General features: G+C 36.0%; 2 protein-coding genes across 2 annotated transcripts; one reads left to right on the top strand and one right to left on the bottom strand.

Moving 5' to 3' along the window:
• Positions 13,495-15,658, top strand: LOC109835385 (chlorophyllase-2, chloroplastic). The gene is made up of 2 exons (XM_020403359.1): positions 13,495-13,843; positions 14,847-15,658. The coding sequence occupies exons 1-2, from the start codon at positions 13,541-13,543 to the stop codon at positions 15,513-15,515; spliced, it is 972 nt and encodes a 323-aa protein (XP_020258948.1). The 5' UTR covers positions 13,495-13,540; the 3' UTR covers positions 15,516-15,658.
• LOC109835503 lies at positions 16,929-21,517 on the bottom strand. Its single transcript, XM_020403476.1, has 5 exons — positions 20,186-21,517; positions 19,724-20,096; positions 19,435-19,526; positions 18,597-19,388; positions 16,929-18,512 (listed from the first exon to the last, which is right to left on the bottom strand). Exons 1-5 carry the CDS (start codon positions 21,515-21,517, stop codon positions 16,929-16,931), a joined length of 4,173 nt encoding a protein of 1,390 aa, XP_020259065.1.

Below are 21,778 nucleotides of genomic sequence, written 5' to 3'. Positions count from 1 at the left end.
GTAATCGCTGAAGTGATAATCTTAACCAAGTGAGATTACGACTCTTCTTAAGATCAAAACAAAGTTTGATCCGGAGGAAAAAAGGAAACGGGCTTCAGATCCTTCGAAACGCTCCTTCTTTATGTCGAAGTTCGCCAAAATCTGCTAGCCTTCCTCTGAAATTCGTCCGGACCTCACCCTAGCTCCTCTAAAATTTGTGGCTCCCTTCAGATCTGCTTTTATAAGGGTGCTAGGGATGTATTTATAGGCTTTAAATACCATGTTTGTGGATAGGAATGTCGTGTTTGTGGATAGGGTCGAAGAACAACTGTTATTATCCGTTTAGGTGGGTTTTTGGTTGTGTAACAGCTTCTACATGTTTGAGGATAACCCCACATATTTATGAATGACCCCAAGGAGTTTTAGATACCAATCTTATCAGAAAACATATCGAGAGCTGACTTGGGCGCGAGTCACTTTGACTGTCTCGCACATGTCCGAGATAGTTTGGACTGTCTCGGGTATTTTTGTCTTAACTCCCTCGTCCGACCTTGGAATAAGATGATTCAAGATGCATTGAAAAACTGACAAAGAGACCTACAACGCTTGTCTTTTTAGCTTCTTTAGATTCAAAGAGAGTCATGGTTAAAATCTCCATTCTTCTCCAAGACACACTTTGTGTCTCGCTGGTGTAAAATGGCCTGAACGGTCTCGAGTATTTTGGCTCTACCTCCCTCGTCCGACCTCGGAATAAAGTGATACAAGGTGCATTATAAAGCTTGTGAAGATATCTACAACCTCCCATGAGAGAGACACCCATGGGATGAGCGAGACATGAGTAGTTCTTACTCCTTTGTGGGTGAAACATAACCCGAGGTCGAGTCGATCTTCGTTATTGTACCATCCTGTTGATTTGTATGCTTTATCAACTCACTTTGTGTATTTGTTAGCTTATCTATGATATCAGATAATCTTTCTTGATACGGATAATAACGTTCATCTTATTCTTTTCATCTTGAGCTGCGTGCGGGACCCATAGGTAATTTTTGACGCCTATAGTTGGGTTATTGGGTCGAGGTCCAAAGGTAATCCCGAATCAAGTTCACCTGCATGTTAGTGGGTGGTTGGATTTTAGCAAATAAGCTAAATGGAATATGCAACTACTACATATTGGATAACATCAACTTAGAATGGGCTCCCAGCCAAACCAAAAAATTTATATTGTTTGTACTTATTTTGATGTCTTTACTTCCTGTTGTTGTTTAGTTCCTTGTAAATTTGCTGCTTTAAAGTTGTCATTCAAACTTATAAGTTAAACTTTTTTACTTTAATATAATTATAGGTATTGTGTCTTTGATTCTTTGTATAACTTCATGAGAATTAGATATGGTTAGAGATCTATCATGATTAGGAGATTGAGTCTCATCATGATTAGGAGTTTGAATTCCATTCTAATTAGAAAGTTAGGCTAGAGATGGGGTTTTGATTTTCCTACATATATTCTTCTATTGTTTGAGGAAAAACCAAGAAGATGAGAAAGAGCCAATATTCTTGTAATCTAGGGTTAGCAGAGGGTGTAGCCTAATTCATGAATATTATGCGAGAGGCGGGGGTTTCATAGTCTTTATCCGTGTAAAAAATTACATCCTTAGGCGAGGGTTTCGTAGTCTTTATCCATGTAAAAGATTACATTATTGGGAGAGGGTTTCGCAGTCTTTGTCCGTTCAAAAGATTATAAGGATAGGGCTTTGGAGATTATATGAGAGTTGATTATGTATGTGAGGTTGAGAGATTGAGAGACAAGAGTTGAGTGGTTCCTCTTGTAGTTCTCTCTGATACATAGTAGATTTCTCGTATTGTTGCATGTGGACGTAGGTCAAAGTTGGTCAACTGAACCACATGAATCTTGGTGTTCTTTCTTCTTGATTGTGGTTATTTTCTATCTTAATTATTATAGGTTAACTTCCGAGTTGTAGAGATCATAATAGACGGGGAGACTAAAGTTCCCCAATAGTAGTATCAGAGCCATGATGATGGATCCGAGAGCAAGTTTGCAGGATAGAAGACGATGTCGTGCAAGATTGAAGATCGGCGTTACAAGAATCAAGATGAAGAAAAAGAAAAAAAGAAGATTTCGACGATCCTGGAGTTGATTTCCAAGTTTTAGAGTGCTCTGAACGCAACGTGAGGGTTTGACTTTTCAGATTTTGCTCAGATTGGTCAGAAAGTGCTGAAAAGTTCTGATGGCGATGACGAGACAAATATGATGGCAGATAGGGTAAACAAGCATGTGACGGATAAGAGTGGTGTAGAGAATCAGAAGTGATTCTAGCAGTAGAGTTGTCAACATATAATTATTCAAAGTCATCGCAGGAGCAGGATGTTGGCCTTCTTGTTTTGATGATGATTTTACAAACAATTTAAGACTAATATTGGTTTTAGTATTTTGTTTTGTGTTGTTTAGTATACACAGGAAAACGAGCTACATGGATATTGAAGCATATGCAAATTAAGTCAACCAATCAAGTTCAAGCTTTATATGATTCATTCTTGGTATACTTAGTATAGGTTTATATGTAATGTGTGCAAATTCTTCAAGCTCAAATTTACACATACATTCTTTTGTGAAAGTTCTCAAATCATAGATATTTTTATGCAGAATATACTTTAATATGCTTTGGACTATACAAATATTATAAACATATTTTATTAAGTCCATAAAAACATTATACAAGTTCTCAAAACTTCACTTGTGCAAAATATCAAAATTAACATGTGTTAATACACATGTATTTTAGTGTTTTTGTATATTTTTAAGTTTTCACAAATAGTAAGTGCAAATTGAAAACTTCCTTTTCCAACATGTTCATTTTCATGTTTATAAACTTTTCCCAAAGTTTTATATTTTTTGGAAATTATTTGCTATTTTTAAAAGATGTTTAAAATTCGTTTTCACTATTCATAACAGGCTGAAAACCTGTTATCAGTTGACTCATGGTCTCTATCAATCGATTGATAAAAACGCCCAGCATTGTCAAAACTATCTGTTTTCGCGACTGATAATTTATCAGTCGACTGATGAGACATCAGTCGACTAATGAGGCATTCAGTCGACCGATGAGCTACCAGTTTGCCTGTAATGGTCAGCTCATCAGTTGACTGATGAACAGTATCAGTCGACTGACGGCCCAACGGCTAGTTTTCCAGCCTTTAGTATTTTTATCTTTTTGCTGGATTTTCTTGGTTTTTGGGCTTTGGTTTTCATCCTATAAATACCCCTCACTACTTCACTTCTGGATTTTATCTAAGAGGGTTTTAACAAGTGTTTTTAAAGAGTTTAAAAGTTTGTTTAAGTTTTTTTTTCAAGTTTGGTGTTTGTTTACAAAGAGGAAGCTTACATCATCAATTGAGGAGTTCACCCTCAATCTTCTTCATCCTCTCTTTGTATTTATAGAGAAGTTTTTCTAACTCATTTATCTAGCATTTTATTTTTTATTTTCATCTTATCACACACATCCCTATTTGAGCTTTTAGTATTTCATACATTATATATTGGGTTGTGAGATTGTGATATTGTGAGAGTGAGCTTACATTGAGTTCTCATCTATTGTAGAGAACAAATCTTGTATTTGAGCCTTATTGTGAGTTACACATTGTATTACACTTGTACACCGAGAAGAGTGGTTCGTGAGAGACGGGGTCGATTCCAAGAGGAGTGGCGTCGGTTGTAAAGCCTAGAGAGAGGTTGTAAATCCGAGCACTTAAGGAAGAGGACACGGGCTAGGCCAACACTTAGTGGTGTAGAGCGTGTTTACATTGTGTGTGTTGTAAACATTTGTCGGTTAGCGTTAAAAACCGATTGTGAGTGTTTTTGGGTGAACGTTGAAAACTCATTTGTGATAGTGGATTCTCCCCGAGAGTGGGGAGCGGAGACGAAGGTCGGAAGGACCAAACTCCGTGATCATATTATTGTGTTTGGTTTGCTCTTTGTGTCTACTTTTTGTTCATATTGTTTCTTGCGTATTTTTGCCCTTTGCATATATATCCTTGCTTTAATTCAATCGAATATCTATCTTGCTATGATATATTTTGTTAATTAGTTTTAATTGGTATAAAATCAGAATTAGATTAGCTTTGACCCTATTCACCCCTCCTAGGGTCTAACACGGGAGTTGATTGGTGTGTAGACTCGAGAAGGATAGTGCCAAATTAGGTGGAGTTTGCAAGCGGGCACGACCGAGTGACACACAAGAAGATGGAGACGGTGGCATTGGACTTGAAGACGATGAGCGCTCATATTTGGTCCAAGCTAGGTGATGAAGGAGATAGAGTCATCTTGCTCGTAGTGTGGAATAGAAGAGGTGCACCGATATAGTTCGAGACGATCTATGCAGGTGGAGCACAAGGACAACAAGCGGGTGGAGGCTATTGTCAAGCTCAAGTTGGGAGGAGAACAAACATGTTTGATTTACTTCTAATGTCAGAGGTGGCCAAGATCTCTTGGTGTACACAAGAGAGGTGGAGGCGCCACGACGAAGCAGATGATAGTTGTTAGACCCCAGAGTGGGGATGATTAGGGTCTTATGCTAATCTAATCCGATTTTATATCAATTAAAACTTATTATCAAATTATTCTTGCAAGACAGATATACAATATGTTATGAATAAGAAAATGCAGTATGAACAAAGAGATATATCCTATATGATGAAATAGATGCAAGGATATATAAATATACGTGTAAATTAAATGTGACACAATAAAGAGATAAAAGCGATATATGATGTGAGCACAAATAAAGATGAACGCCAAGCAAACACAAACACATAATGTGTTCATGAGGTTCGGTCCCCATGACCTACGTCCCCGCTCCTCACCTCGAGGAGATCTCAACTATCACAACCCGGTTTGGAAGCCGGAACTTCTACACACTCGGTTTACAAGCTCACCGAAAACTCTCATAATCAATCACTATGCAATCACACTATACACACTAAGTGTTGGTTTCTAGCCTGTGTCCTCCTCCTCAAGTGCTCTGATACAACCTCTCCCTAGGTTCATCAACCGACGTCACTCCTATTGAATTCGACCCCGTCTCTCACCAAACACTACTCTCAGTGTACAAGTGTATTACAAGTGATACTCGTAATAAAAGTTCAAATACAATGTTTTGTTCTATATAATGAATGAGAACACAATGAAGCTCACTCTCACTAATTTACACACTAATACCCACTAATATATATAGTATGAAATAATCTAAGCTCAATAAGTGTGTGTGTGTGTGTGTATGATAAATGAGAACAATAAAATTTTAATTCAATTTAATATAGCAAGATATGGATATGAAATTAACAACCAATAAGCTATATAAAAGAGTTTAGATAAACTTCCTTATAAACACAAAGAACTGAAGAAATGATGATGAGGATGATTTCCTCAATTGAAATTGAAAGCTTCTTCTTTGTGAAAAACTTCTCTTTTGAAACAAAGCTTGAAACAAGGCATTAAACACCTTTTAAACACTTTGTAAACTTAAATAATCAATTCTCTTGGTTGGTGAGAATGTTTAATGCACTGGGGTATTTATAACATCCCAAAACATCAGCAAGAACCTAAGTAAAAAAGACCAAAAAGTCAAAAGAAGACAAAACCAGAAAGTAGTCGTTACAGTGTTATGAGTCGACTTGGTACTATTCATGAGTCGACTCATAAGTAGCCGTTAAAGGCTAAAAATCAACTTATGGGTCGACTCATAAAAATCAAGAGTCAACTCATAAACCATGGGTCGACTCATAAGATCATGGGTCGACTCAACAGAAACAAAACTCATTTTCCAGCACACTTTGTGAGTCGACTTATGATAGTCATGAGTCGACTCAACCTGATGGGTCGACTCATCAAAGACATAAGTCGACTCAACAGAAATAAAATGTAAACTACGCAGCAGTTTGTGAGTCGACTCAATACTGTTCATGAGTCGACTCATAAACATGTACACAAAATTTTTTTAACTATGAACCTTGTTAAAAAATATCAAATAAATTCTAAAAATGTAAAACTTTAGGAATAGTTTATAAACATGATATTAAACATATTTGTGAAGAAATTTTAGAAATTACATTTGCCATTTGTAAAATATCATCGTTTTAGCAAATGTGCACATATATGTGCAAATATGTAAACATGTACATTTGATTTTGATAAAGAGGTGTATTGCAAAACTTTTGTAAAACAATACAATGTAAACATGATGTTAAGTGTGTGTATAAATATATATTGAGCTTAGAGAGTAACACACGATATATACAAAAATACCTAAATGATTGTAAACATAGCTGATCTGAATCTTTAACTCTGATATAAACCTGTAATAAGTCATAATCACTAGAAAACAAAATTAGTTATAAATTGTTTATAAAATCATCAAAACAAAACTAGAGTGTAGGTTCAATACCAGAACCCTAACAATCTCCCCCTTTTTTATGATGACAAACAATTCATTATATAAATCATGAAATATAAACTCAATACTCATAAACAGCAAACCAATACAAACCAATGCCATTTCTCCCCCTTTTGGCAACATCAAAAAAGAGGAATAGTAGAGCAAGGCTCCCCCTACATTTATGCATAGGTTAGAAAAACAAAATAAACAAATAGGAGCTATGCTCCCCCTGTCAGAAAAGAAACATGAGTGAGAATATTCATATGGAACACAAATATGATAGAGCATATGATCATCATATAAGATATAAGCTCACCATCAAGTGAAAACACGCATAAATTCAAAAGAAACAGATTTACTAGGCTATTACATACCAAGTTCAACACATGTTTTCAAACCATGTCCAACATGAAGCAAATTAAGTGCAAGTTAAAATATTACATGCCAACGTAAAAATAAAAGTTTGCCAACATAACATAAACCAAAATATCATATTGTTCATCATAAATTCAAAAAGAGCTTCAAGCGTTTAATGATCCTAGACCCGAGGAAGGATGGGGTTGCAAAAGGTTTATGATCTCATCAAATCTACTGTGAATGGAGACCATGTCAACTTCTCTTTCACTCCTCAGGGAGGCTATCTCTTCCCTTAATTCCACCTGGGTCCTTTCAACCTCTCCAAGTCTCATGCTAAGATCAAGTTCACTGTCTTCAATCCTCTAAAATTTCACTTGGTCAGTATAGTAATATTCAGTCATCTGAGTGGAAAGGTCTTCTATATGGCTTGGTACAGATGAATCTGAGGAGGAATGATAGTACTCATAAGGAGGTTCATGTACGCGAGATTCGGGAGGGGGTCTACGAGCAGGATGATCATGCATTGCCATTAATGTGGCAGGAATTCTCATCCGATGAAGAGCAGTAACATCAAAGAGAGGTCGGATATCAAGAGGTGTCTCATCAGAGAGGTCAATATTGAAGTATTTAAAGATTTTTGTAAGGAGACCACCAAAAGGAATGAAAGTGGTTGGACCAGAAGCAATGATATCAAACATAACATTTCCCTATTTAACATCAACATTACCTAGAATGGCATAGATGCCCCTAGTGAGGTCTTGAGAATAGTGACTATACCCCCCAGATTTTGGAATCAAATTATAGGAAATGATACGTCTAATAATGGTAGACAAATCAGACACATTTTTAGCATGTAATGGGAGGCATTCACCAGGAAGAGTCATCAGGGTTTCAACACCGGGATTATCATACGAAACATCATCAAGAAAGGTGTCACCATGAGGAATGCTAATGATCTCAGATAGACGGTTAGCTGTGAAACAAATATGGCGATATTTGACACAGGAATTGATAAAATGTGGTCTATTCTCAGGAGCAAATGGTACAAGATTTGCATAAAATACATGCACAAGATGGGGATAATTTTTTTCAAAGTGCTGACTAGAGACTAGATCAGCGAGTTTAGCAGCAGAGAAAAATTGTTCTAGAGAAAAATGACTAAAGTCATCGAATTTAACAGATCTACTAGGGAACAATTTTAACTGACAAAGAGCATGATATTTTTTAATTAAAGCAGTGCTATTTAGATATTGTTCGTAATGTGCATTGCTACGCTCTGGAGGTGACGATGCATGATCATGAGAAAGAGGGGCTTTACCTTTGGACGTTCTAGGGCGTTTGGTAGAAGTACTAGTCATAGATTGAAATAAAACCCTAGAAAAAGAAATGAGGAAAGGAAAGCGGATATACCGAGTCGAGGAAGACTGAGTGTAGACGAGATTGCCGAAGAGGAAGAGTCGACCGGTAGATATTGAGTTGACTGCTGATGATGAGTCGGCTGGAGATGAAGGTCGACTGGAGTGAAAGATCGGCTGGAGGAAAGAAATGAAGGAAAGAGGAGAAAGAAGATGAACTAGGGCTTTGAAATAGGATCAATGGTCCAGATTAGGTCAAAATGATGAGTGTGGGGTTAGGATTAAGGTAGGCAAACGGGTCGGGTCTAAAACATCTCAAAACCAAAACAAAAAGAATCAGATACCCTGAAAACAGTCACCCGAAGGTCGACTTACTGTCGACTGAGGGATGTGAGTCGACCCCGAGTCGACTTAAGATTAAATCCCAAGATTTTACAGAAATTCTGAATTAAGACTTTTGCACTTTGAAAAAGTTTTAACAATGAAATTTTTTTGAGTCCTAAAAATCTACTCATAAGCTTTAAATATTTATTGAAATATTTTAAGTCAAAACAAGAGAAACAATCAAAAATAAAAAACAAAACAAAATTTCTTAAGAAATGAAAATTAAGCATATTTTGGTACCCAAATACTTTTGGTACCAATAGGGTTAGGGACACGACCCATATCATTTAAGATCAATGCCTTTGGGTTATGAACCTATTTGGGCGTATATGGTGCACAGATACGGTCAAAAAAAATTCGTATTCATGACCTTTTCGATTGCAATGAGTGTAATGAAAGGGTCTAAATGGTATGTGTTGACCAACATAAGGTGCACGAAAATCATTTGTAAAAGTAGGTTTAATTTTGAAATTATTTTGCAAACGAGAAACCTTCTTCAAATCAAAACAAAATTTGGTCAAATGACCCAAACAACCACAAAAATCACATTTGTACACATGAGCATATTTATGATTTACATTATGTGTGTGTACATGTGTATGAGATGAAGAAACTTGATGAGATGCACAATCATGAATAGGCTTGTTAAGTTTTTGTGTATTATGACAAAATTTGGCTATATGACCTTTAAGACCGCAAATAGAACATTTATGAATTTTGTCATACATGTGTGCATAGTGTGTAGGTTTCTTAGAAGAATTAACATGGTACTTTGCAGACATGTCCATAAACTTTTTGTTATTCGCAATACAAGTGTTTAGTGTTGAATCTAAGGTCGATATGTGTTTTTTCATTTGATTCAACTCATCATTGTGCATACAAGCATTGCTACTAGAAGTAGAATAAACATAATCATTTACCATAGAGTTTAATTTATTTTTACTAATGGCATCACATTTTTCATTAAGCAATCTAGCATTTTCTAATCTTAAATTTTTATTGCATTCTTTAAGATTTATTTTTTTATTTGCAATGAGATCAAACTTAATAATTAGTGTTTCATGAGAGGATTCCATGTTATCATGCTTACTTTTCAAATCAATATAAATATTGTATAATTTTTCAAATTAATGCACAAGTTAATCAAAAGTAATATCATCATTGTTGTCGAGCTCGCATGCCTCACTAGGGCTATCACCTAGTGGTCGTGTGCATGATCCTCCAATGGAACTTGAAGAGGAGGCCTCCAAGGCTTGTCGGATCGCCTCCAAGTCCCCTTGATGTGCTTCTATAAGTTTCTATAAATTGTAAGCACTATTAAAATAAACAAATTTGTTAGAGAAAGATGAGTGAAAAGCACTAAGCAAATATTCCAACAAAAGCTTGTTCATATTAAACATTCTTTTATCATTTTCACTCCACTTGGATTTTTCCGAAGTGGGTATAATATAAGCATCTTCAATAATTTCCCATAAATCGAATTGTTTAGATTGAGCAAAAGTTTGAATCTAACACGCCATTGAGCATAGGAAAAAATATCCAAACGAGGAGCAACATTTACGGTATATCCTAAACTAGATGCACCGTGCATATCCATAATGTATATATGCAAGCAAGATGTAAAAAATCAAAAATTGGATTAGCACAGAAAGATAACTTGGATCTTTAACTTAAGGTGATTAGACCTTAAATCAAAGAGCACCAAGCTCTGATACCAATTGTTAGACCCTAGAGGGGAGTGATTAGGGTCTTATACTAATCTAATCCGATTTTATGTCAATTAAAACTTATTATCAAATTATTCTTACAAGATAGATATACAATATGTTATGAACAAAAAAATACAGTATGAACAAAGAGATATATCTTATATGATGAAATAGATGCAAGGATATATAAATATACATGTAAATTAAATGTGACACAATAAAGAGATGAAAACGATATAAGATGTGAGCACAAATAAAGATGAAAGCCAAGCAAACACAAACACATAATGTGTTCATGAGGTTCGGTCCCCACGACCTACGTCTCCACTCCTCACCTCGAGGAGATCTCAACTATCACAACCCGGTTTGAAAGCCTGAACTTCTACACGCTCGGTTTACAAGCTCACCGAAAACTCTCACAATCAATCACTATGAAATCACACTATACACACTAAGTGTTGGTTTCTAGCCTATGTCCTCCTCCCCAAGTGCTCGGATACAACCTCTCCCTAGGTTCGTCAACCGACGTCACTCCTATTGGATTCGACCCCGTCTCTCACCACATACTACTCTTAGTGTACAAGTGTATTACAAGTGATACTCATAATATAAGTTCAAATACAATGTTTTGTTCTCTATAATGAATGAGAACACAATGAAGCTCACTCTCACTAATTTACACACTAATACCCACTAATATATATAGTATGGAATAATCTAAGCTCAATAAGTGTGTGTGTGATAAATGAGAACAATGAAATTTTAATTCAATTTAATATAGCAAGATATGAATATGAAATTGACAACCAATAAGCTTTATAAAAGAGTTTAGATAAACTTCTTTATAAACACAAAGAACTGAAGAAATGATGATGAGGATGATTTCCTCAATTGAAATTGAAAGCTTCTTCTTTGTGAAAAACTTCTCTTTTGAAACAAAGCTTGAAACAAGGCATTAAACACCTTTTAAACACTTTGTAAACTTAAATAATCAATTCTCTTGGTTGGTGAGAATGTTTAATGCACTAGGGTATTTATAACATCCCAAAACATCAGCAAGAACCCAAGTAAAAAAGACCAAAAAGCCAAAAGAAGACAAAACCAGAAAGTAGTCGTTACAGTGTTATGAGTCGACTCAGTACTATTCATGAGTCGACTCATAAGTAGTCGTTACAGGCTAAAAATCAACTTATGGTCGACTCATAAAAATCAAGAGTCGACTCATAAACCATGGGTCGACTCATAAGATCATGGGTCGACTCAGAAGAAACAAAACTCATTTTCTAGTACACTTTGTGAGTCGACTTATGATAGTCATAAGTCGACTCAACCTGATGGGTCGACTCATCAAAGTCATGAGTCGACTCAGCAGAAATAAAATGTAAACTACGCAGCAGTTTGTGAGTCGACTCAATACTGTTCATGAGTCGACTCATAAACATGTACACAAATTTTTTTTTAACTATGAACCTTGTTAAAAAATATCAAATAAATTCTAAAAATGTAAAACTTTAGGATAGTTTATAAACATGATGTTAAACATATTTTTGAAGAAAATTTGGAAATTACATTTGCCATTTGTAAAAGATTATCGTTTTAGCAAATGTGCACATATATGTGCAAATATGTAAACATGTACATTTGATTTTGATAAAGATGTGTTTTGCAAAAATTTTGTAAAACAATACAATGTAAACATGATGTTAAGTGTGTGTATAAATATATATTGAGCTTAGAGAATAACACACGATATATATAAAAATACCTAAATGATTGTAAACATAGTTGATCTGGATCTTTAACTCTGATATAAACCTATAATAAGTCACAATCACTAGAAAACAAAACTAGTTATAAATTATTTGTGAAATCATCAAAACAAAACAAGAGTGTAGGTTCAAAACCAGAACCCTAACAATAGTGAGGGTCACGAGACGTCCCAGTTGGAGTGCAAGTGCTTCGATTTGAAGTGTAAAAGAATAGAAGACGCTAACAGGAGAGACAAAAGTTTCAAGACAATGATGATATATTTTCAAGGGGGTTTGGGAATCAAATCCAAGATGGAGATTATAGGGATTGTGCCTTTGATTCTTTGTATAACTTCATGAGCATTAGATAGAGTTAGAGATCGATCATGATTAGGAGATTGAGTCTCATCATGATTAGGAGTTTGAGTTCCATTCTAATTAAGAAGTTAGGCTAGAGATAGGGTTTTGATTTTCGTATATATATTCTTCTATTGTGGGAGGACAAACCAAGCAGAAGAGAGAGAGCCAATATCCTTGTAATCTAGGGTTAGCAGAGGGCGTAGCCTGATTCATGAATATTGTATGAGAGGCGAGGGTTTTGTAGTCTTTATTCATGCAAAAGATTATATCATTAGGCGAGGGTTTCGTAGTCTTTATCCATGCAAAAGATTACATCACTGAGAGAGGGTTTCGTAGTCTTTATCCGTTTAAAAGATTATAAGGAGAGGGCTTTGGAGATAGGGCTTTGGAGATAATATGAGAGTTGATTATGTATGTGAGGTTGAGAGACAAGAGTTGAGTGGTTCCTCTTGTAGTTCTCCCTGATACATAGTAGATTTCTCGTATTGTTGCCCGAGGACGTAGGTCGAAGTTGGTCGACCGAACCACGTAAATCTCGGTGTTCTTTCTTCTTGATTGAGATTATTTTCTATCTTATGGATTGTGTGTTAACTTCCAAGTTACGGGGATCGTAGTAGACGGGGAGACTAAACTTCTCCAACAATAATTTTACTTTCCTCCAATTTACGATTTTTCAATCAATTTGGGCCCAAGAGTAAACCCCTATCACGTAGGAGTAATTTAATCTTTACTTAATTGTCTTTGAGTTCGCTGTGAAAAGAGTGATGTAACCCCGTGGAGAACTTGAGAGCTTCAATATCAAGAATAGGATCAAGATATTTTAAAGCAAACAAGGAGGTGAGAACAGAGAGAAAATCACCAATTTACACATAAAGTTGTATAGTTTCCAACTAAAACTTTAGTTACACATACCATATTGTTGAATTCATCTCTCTTGGCGAGCAAGATACATGAATACGAAAATGACTCCAATAAAAAAGAGCCAATAAAGCCCAAAAAACAAGTGGTCCTACCAAAGACTTTTTACCCACCATTTTCATGATTCCTCATTTTATCTCTCATTACCCAAGGAAAGGCTCCAAGCAAAACACGTCACCATAAAACCCCACAACCCTATGAAAAAATCTTCTACTCATGATATAAACATTCTCTATATCAAAACGACACCAAAAAGAAAAGGGCTAGAGAGAAAAAATTGGACCATGAAATCTACTTGCAATGTGTTTGACCTTGGCAGACACACTGTTGAGTTCCTGATAATTGAGACTGAAGCTGAGAAAAGTAGTTGTAGCTCTTCTTCTTCTTCTTCTTCTTCTTCTTCTTCTTCAACTTCAATTTCATACTTGAGACCTCCAAAGCCATTACTAGTTGCAGCTCCAAGTGATGGAGGAGAGTTTGAGTTCCCTGTGGTTATATTGCTCCATGGATATCTACTCAACAATTTCTTCTACTCTCAGCTCATGAAACATGTGTCTTCTCATGGTTTTATTGTTATAGCTCCTCAGGTTGGTATTTACATAGTATATGACAATACCACTATTTGTTTACTCAAAGCTTATAGTTTCCTTGGTACGTAGTTTCAATTTATTAGGGGTTTTAAGAAACTAATTTAATCTCATTCCCACGGAGAAAAGATTAATTGCTATAGTAATACATCTTAGGGTAAAGTTCACAAAGCCCCCCATAAAATTAGATAATCCCAAAATAGTTCTAAGATATCACTTAACCACGAAAACTTTAAGGCACTCCACAAAATGCTCACAATGTTAGAATTCTTTCAACTTCCCCCCTTAAGGCCGGCCTAATAGCATGACGGGTGTTGTCTAAAACTTTTATCAAAAGTTGATGGGGTTGCTGAAAATAATGTTGAGAGTTAGTGTGTTCTTTGAAATAATAATGGGAATATGTTGAAAAGAATTAGGGAGCTTACACAAATGTTATGAGGGTTTTGTGGAAGATCCAAAAATTTTGAAAGTTTAAATGAGAGCTCCAAATTTTTGGGGGTTATTTAAATGGGGGCTAAACAAGGTAAATTTTGTGAAATTTACCCTACTTCTTAGCTCTGATATCACTTCTTAAGAAGCTTTCTAGCCTTTATAATGTTAAATGAATCTCAAATAGAGATTGAGAATCACGGCACAAACTCTTATTTTGTTGGGCCTCATATGAGGGACGATACTCTAATAGCACTTCAAATGTTAAATTGGTCTGATATTACTTGTTAAGATTTGAGTTAATTTGATTTCCAGACTATGGTTAAAAATACTCTATCCCCAAAAGAAGCAGATTACTCCAAGATTCCCTATGTTTATTTGAAAATAAATACTCGTTGCAGGCATAATGATCTAATTGTAACACTTGGTAGTAGATGTGCCTGTGCTTTGATTTGTTAAATAATCTAGTATGATTGTCTTTTAAATAATGCATATGAATTCTGTAAATGCTTGCACATCCAACACACAAATCTATTCTGATTACTTCTACTTATTGCTACCCTTTCTCCTGTAGTTATACTCAATAGCAGGCCCAGACTGTGAAGAAGAAATCAATTCAGTAGCAAAACTAACAGACTGGCTCATCAACAATCTGACTCAAGCTCTCAAAGGCATCAAACCAAACCTAGCCAAGCTCGCGATCTCTGGCCACAGCCGCGGTGGAAAAGTCGCTTTTGCCCTCGCCTTATCTCCCGCCAAAACCAAGCTCAAATTCTCAGCACTCATCACCATCGATCCTGTCGATGGAATGGACAAAGGAAAGCAAACAAACCCACCAATCCTCACCTACATCCCTCACTCTTTCGATCTTCAAATAGCGACGCTGGTGATTGGTTCGGGGCTCGGGGGCTTGAAGAAGAATGTGGTGTTTCCTCCTTGTGCGCCAAAGGGAGTGAGCCATGAGGATTTCTTCGAGGAGTGTTGTGCTCCTTCATGGCATTTTGTTGGGGAGGAGTATGGGCACTTGGATGTGTTGGATGATGAGACTAAGGGACTTAGAGGGAAATTATCTTATTGTTTGTGTAAGAATGGGAAGGAGAGAAGGGCAATGAGGGAGTTTGTGGGTGGAGTTATGGTTGCATTCTTGAGAGGGTATTTGGATGGTGAGATGAAGGATTTGGAGGCTATTAGGGAAAATCCAAAGCTTGTACCAATCGAGTATTCAGTTGATAGTTTTGTTTAAATAGGGTATAGTCAATAGGCTTTTGGTAGAACTAATGTTTGCTTCTGTGTATGATTTATAAATCTACACATATACATCTCTTTTGTAGAAGACATTTAAACTAGTATTAGCACATATATCACAAATTTTCAGCTAATAATTGTAATGATCATTTCTTTTTTTTTGGTAAATGAAAAATTTTATTCATCACCAATATGTGAAATGTATATACATCAATCATCTCATCATTTGAATGAGATAACAAAAGAAAACCTGAAATCTAAAGCTCAGTGAACATTTATGTACAGAGTATAGAAATTATGATCATAGTTATAAAGCTAATATCCTCTTAACCAGTCGAAAAAATAAACTCTGGAACTATCTCTTCTGCTGGCCATAGTTATAAAGCTAATATCCTCTTAACCAGTCGAAAAAATAAACTCTGGAACTATCTCTTCTGCTGGCTTCCTCAAATTTTCATTTTTGCACTGTAAACTCTGGAACTATCTCTTCTGCTGGCTTCCTCAAATTTTCATTTTTGCACTGTCAACAAGCACCTGATAGTAAGCTGAAAACTGATCTATAAAGATAATATCCAGTCTTTATTCTCTGCAGCAGTATTGCTATTTAGAATGGCTGTCATCAGGTCCACCTTGATGATCTTGATAACAAGCATTATATCTCTGCTTTTTTGATTAAAGATCCTCCCATTCCGTTCAATCCAGATATTATAGATAGTGGATGTAAATGCCATTCTTTTAACTTTGTGCTTGAACCTTTTCCCCTTAAGTTGCAGCTATACCAATTCAATAATTGGTTTAAATCACAACTTCTCCACTTAAAACAGAGCCATTCCATTATCTCATTCCAAACTTCTTTAGAAAAATTGCATTAAAAAAATAGGTGATTAGAACTTTCTGTTTCTGCTCCCGAGCATAAAAAAACATCTATTTGCTTGAATGATCCCTCTCCGCAGCAGTTTATCTTGGGTTAAGAGTCTATCTTGGACTGCTAACCATGATATAAAAGATTGTTTAGGTAGGTTAAACCCCCCCCCCAGATAGTTACACTCCATGGCACTTTGCTAATAGCAGGAGATAGAGCATGATATAACTCTGACAACTTGATTTTTGAATTCCTGCAGCAAGAACTAATTAGATTCTTCAGATAGCACTTTCACTGGTAGAACATAACTAGAAGTCCAGTAAATTTGAATTCCCAGAATTACACTTTTTATCACCTGTAATCTTCCACCATATGACAGTTTTCTGTTCTTCAAACTGTTTTGTAATTGACTGGAGATTTTGCTTATGAGAGGGTTGCAATCCAGGTAGTTTAATCTCTTGCATACAAGAGGAACACCTAGGTATCTTATTGGCATTTTTCCTTTAGTATATCCCAAGTAATTCTGGATTGATTCCTTTATAGCATCATCTACTCCCCCATAGAAGATAGCACATTTATTGAGAAAATTCCCAGTCCACCGTACAATTTGCTTGTGCACACTCTGTCCCAAGAAACCAGTGATTGTTTGAATGTAAGATCACCCTTACCCCAGAGGAAATTCCTACAAAGTTTATCCACTTTTTGTAGCACTTTCACTGGTAGAACATAGCTAGAAGTCCAGTAAATTTGAATTCCCAGAATTACACTTTTTATCACCTGTAATCTTCCAGCATATGACAGTTTTCTGTTCTTCAAACTGTTTTGTAATTGACTGGAGATTTTGCTTATGAGAGGGTTGCAATCCAGGTAGTTTAATCTCTTGCATACAAGAGGAACACCTAGGTATCTTATTGGCATTTTTCCTTCAGTGTATCCCAAGTAATTCTGGATTGATTCCTTTATAGCATCATCTACTCCCCCATAGAAGATAGCACATTTATTGGGATTTGCTTGAAGACCTGATACCTGACTAAATCTGTTGATACACTGGTGGATTTTTTGAACAGAATTGAGATCACCTTTGCAAAAAAGTAACAAATCATCTGCAAATATAAGGTGAGATATTTTTTGCCTTCCACATTTAGGATGAAATTTGAAATTTCCATCTTGCTCAAGAAGGTTCAAACTTCTTGTAAGATACTCCATTCCCAAAATAAACAAGTATGGAGAGAGGGGATCTCCTTGTCTTAGACCTCTTTCACCCTTAAAGTAACCATGTAATGAGCCATTGAGAGATAGTGAATACTTTGGAGTAGTTATACAAGTCATGATTCTGCTTACTATAACCTTTGGGAAGCCCAGGCCTTGAAGCATCTCTTTTATAAAATTCCAATTAATAGTGTCAAAAGCTTTTCTAATGTCAATGTTAACCATGATTCTAGGAGAGATGTGCTTCCTTCCATAGTTTTTAACTAATTCATGAGCTAACAGAATGTTATTAGTAATGTGCCTTCCTTTTACAAAAGCACTTTGTGCTTCACTAATGAGACATCCCATTACTGACTGAATCCTATTTGCAAGGATTTTTGAGATGATTTTATATAGGAAATTGCAACAAGAGATTGGTCTGAAATCTGCAGGAGTGTTTGGACATGATACCTTAGGGATTAGAGTAATGGATGTGGAGTTTATGGTACCCAACATTTTCCCTGTGCTGAAAAATTCTTCAACTGCAAGGATTACTTCATCCCCTATTGTACTCCAAGCTGATTTAAAAAAAGAAGCTCCATATCCATCTGGACCTGGGGACTTATTGTCTGCCATAGAGAAAACAGCCCTTTTTATCTCATCTTTTGTAACTGGTAAAGAAAGACTACTAACTTGATTTTCATTTAAACAAGGTCCTTTCTTGATTATCTTGAGATCTGGAGGAAGAGCAGTTTCTGCTGTACCCAAAAGGTTCTTGAAGTAAGAGATAAGCTCATTTGCAATCTCCCCCCCCTCTGTAATCCTTTCACCCAAACTGTTTTTAAGAACCAGTATTCTATTCTGATGCCTATTTGCTTTTATAATAGAATGAAAATAGCTTGTACATCTATCACCTTTAATGCTCCAGTGAATTTTTGCTTTTTGCTGGAAAAAGGACAATTAACATTCCAAGAGTTTGTTATAACTAGACAAGCAATCTTTCTCATGTTTGATGAAGTCATGGTTGACAGGGTCCTCCTGCAGCTTTTTTTGAATTTCCTCCAGTGCATATTTGGCTCTTACTGCTTGTTCACTGATATTTCCATAGTGTTTCTTGTTTAATTCCTTTAGAGCTCCCCTCAGTAGCTTGAGTTTAGTAACAATTGAAAACATTTTGTAACCTGCAACCTGCCTTTGCCATATTGAAGACACTGTGGACATGTAGTTGCTGTGATTAGTCCACATGTTAAAAAACTTGAAAGGCTTCTTTCCTTGTTTTTCCTCCTTATATATTGAAACTAATGCAGGTGAATGATCTGAGAAGTTAGGAAGCAAGAATTCAACATGGCTAGAGTTATAATTTTGTATCCAAGAGTCATTTACAAGAGCCCTATCCAATCTGCACCATACCCTAGAGTCCTGATCTTGCTTGTTGTTCCAGGTAAAGAAACAACCCTCTGTTTTGAGGTGCAATAAATGGTTGTCCTCAATGAAAGAATTGAAACCCCTTGTATCTGCATCTGTAAGAGCAATTCCTCCTAATTTTTCATCATTATTGATCATAGTGTTGAAATCCCCACAAACAAGCCAATGTGTATTTCCAGTGATTTGATGCACTTGGAGCAGCTCATTCCATAAAAACTTTCTTGAATCTTGATGGTTATGACCATAGACAGAAGAAAAAATACAATTTATCCTCCCATCCTTAGAGTTGACAGTGCAGGTAATGTGCTGTGAAGAAATGAAATCAGCTTGAACATTCAACATATCAGAATCCCATAAAATTATAATCCTTGCCTTTTCTAGAAGAAATGAAATCAGCTTGAACATTCAACATATCAGAATCCCATAAAATTATAATCCTTGCCTTTTCTGTGCTTGATACATTTGAAATCCATTTCCAATTAGGGGCAATCTTTTTTGCTATTGCTGAGATTTTAGCCTCCTTTATTTTTGTTTCTAGCAAAGCAATGAAAGAAATGTGACACTGAGCAATATGCAGTCTAATCATGTGTTGCTTGGAGGACTTGTTAAGTCCTCTAACATTCCAAAAAGAAATATTCATCTGGCTTTATTCCCTCTATCCATTGTAGAGGGATCCAAATCACAAGCTATTCCAGTTAGAGGGGAGAAGGGATTTATAGGTGAGAGTTTACCCCTTCGCATTAACATCCAAGGTTTCTCAGAATGTGTTTGAGTATCAGCTTCAGATTGTAAGACATGCATGACATGCACAAGATTTCCAGAATGTGTTTGAGTATCAGTATCAGATTGTGAGACATGCACAATATGCACCAGATCTCCTGCTGTAACCTTTCCTGTGTTCAAATTTTCACTTTTCCTTGTTTGATTTTCTTGCTCAGCTTGCATAGGATTCACCATATTTGAAAAGTGACCATTATTCATTCCAACACCATTTCTACTAACCTGTTTAGTTTCAGTATGCATAGGGGTTTGAGAATTCAGCAACACAGGCTGATTTTGTATAGGCTCCTGACCAAGTATGACATTAGTCTGAATCCCATCATCCTTCAATTGTATAATATGCTCAGGAGAGATAACTGATTCTACACCGGTTTTTTAACTGAAATATCAGTTTTCTGTTTTGGCCTCCATACCTGGACTCTTGCCTGTTTCTTGCAATGTAGAGTGTCATGGCTCACATTTTTACATATTTCACACCATCTAGGCTTAAACTCATAATACACCTTCTGTTGAAAACTTTTCCCATCTGGTCCTTTAATTGTTATAACATCAAGAAGGTTAGAGGGCATATTCACTTCTACTAAGACTCTAGCATATGCAAGTCTTTGCCTATTTGCTGTTAACATATCAGTGGTAATTGGCTTACCTATGATGCTAGCAATCTTGCTAATGCTCTTTTTATTCCATAGATTCAACCTCAAGCCTGTTAATTGTATCCAGATAGGGTAAACACTTTCAGTTCTCTTTTCCAGTTCTTCATCAATTGTCCATGGCTTCAAAAGAATAGGCCTGGAACCAAAGAACCAATGTCCATTCTCCAAAATTTTCCTCATATCTTCTATGTTCTTGAATTTGAATAAAAACAGACCAGGTTTTAATAGAAAAGTTTCAGGCACAGCCAAATTCCCCCATATCTTCTGCACATAATTCTCCATTGCTTTGAACTTAGCATTTAATCCCAAAATTTGCCCAATTAGGGAAAACTTCCAAAAAGATTCCCCTTCATTCCATTCTTCTTCATCAAAAGTGACTGTGTCATTAATATCAGGAGGCACATAATTCAAACTAAAACCATTTCCAGGCTTTCTATTCTCAGCGAATAAACTAGTCCAACTTTTCTTTGCCATAACAGGATCAGGAATTGGTGTTTTAGTTGTTTTCTCAAGAGGAGAGAAATTTTCCCCATTCAAGAAATCTGTTGTTGGATCAGAATTTATCCTATCAAGATTCACAGATATTTTATCTAGATTCGTCAAGGAATCCAATTTCATAGAAGTTTTATCATTATTTGAGAAAATCTTCAAAGAGATGTCTAATTCTTGATCATCTGCCCAAGAAAATCGAGAAGAGCTACATTCACCAGTTACAGAGTTCAAAGACTTACAGAGCTGCCTCGATTGTAATCCACAAACCTCAGGAGATTTCTGAGGTTGAAGAGAATTAACCACGAACTTGCCAGAGTTGAGGATGTCTGTCATCAACAACTTCTTCTTCTCTCCCTTTGGTCCAGTAGATCCCATGACCTCATGGTTTAATCCTTCATCATCTCCAGCCTCAGATGATTTCGCGCAAGAATTTGAGGCAATTCGATCAATCTTCAAAATCTCAGATGATTTCGCACAAGAATTTGTGGCAATTCGATCAGTCTTCAAGATCTCAAATGATTTCGCATAAGAATTTGAGGCACTTAGATCAGATTTCAAGATCTCAGATCCGTTGTTTTTCTTTTTTTTTTTTTTCACCATTGAATCAAGGCGGGGGCGCAAGTTAGCAGGCAAAAAATCGCCTGCTAACGTGCACCAAGGAGAAACCGCCAAAAAAAAAAAAGATCATTTCTCTTAATCCATTAAAAACCCAACTTATAGTTTTCTCAATTATTTTCATTCCTCACGCTTGTTTTCCTTCTCTCTCAATTTTGGTGTTTCTCCTTTGATATTTCTTCTCTAATCTTATCTTTTCATTTTGTTGTCAGTTTCAAGGATGGTGAGTTTCTCCAACAAAGATGT

This window comes from Asparagus officinalis, chromosome 3 (genome assembly GCF_001876935.1).
Source record: "Asparagus officinalis chromosome 3, Aspof.V1, whole genome shotgun sequence".
NCBI lineage: Eukaryota > Viridiplantae > Streptophyta > Magnoliopsida > Asparagales > Asparagaceae > Asparagus > Asparagus officinalis.
This window is presented reverse-complemented; position numbering and strand designations above follow the sequence as displayed.

Coding starts and splice junctions, on each gene's coding strand:
- LOC109835385 (XM_020403359.1), top strand. CDS start 13,541: ATGAAATCTACTTGCAATGTGTTTGACCTTGGCAGACACACTGTTGAG. Junction 13,844..14,846: donor TTATTGTTATAGCTCCTCAG/GTTGGTATTTAC, acceptor TTTCTCCTGTAG/TTATACTCAATAGCAGGCCC.
- LOC109835503 (XM_020403476.1), bottom strand. CDS start 21,517: ATGGTGAAAAAAAAAAAAAAGAAAAACAACGGATCTGAGATCTTGAAA. Junction 19,527..19,723: donor TTGGATGTTAATGCGAAGGG/GTAAACTCTCAC, acceptor TTGCTTTGCTAG/AAACAAAAATAAAGGAGGCT. Junction 19,389..19,434: donor ATGTATCAAGCACAGAAAAG/GCAAGGATTATA, acceptor TGAATGTTCAAG/CTGATTTCATTTCTTCTAGA.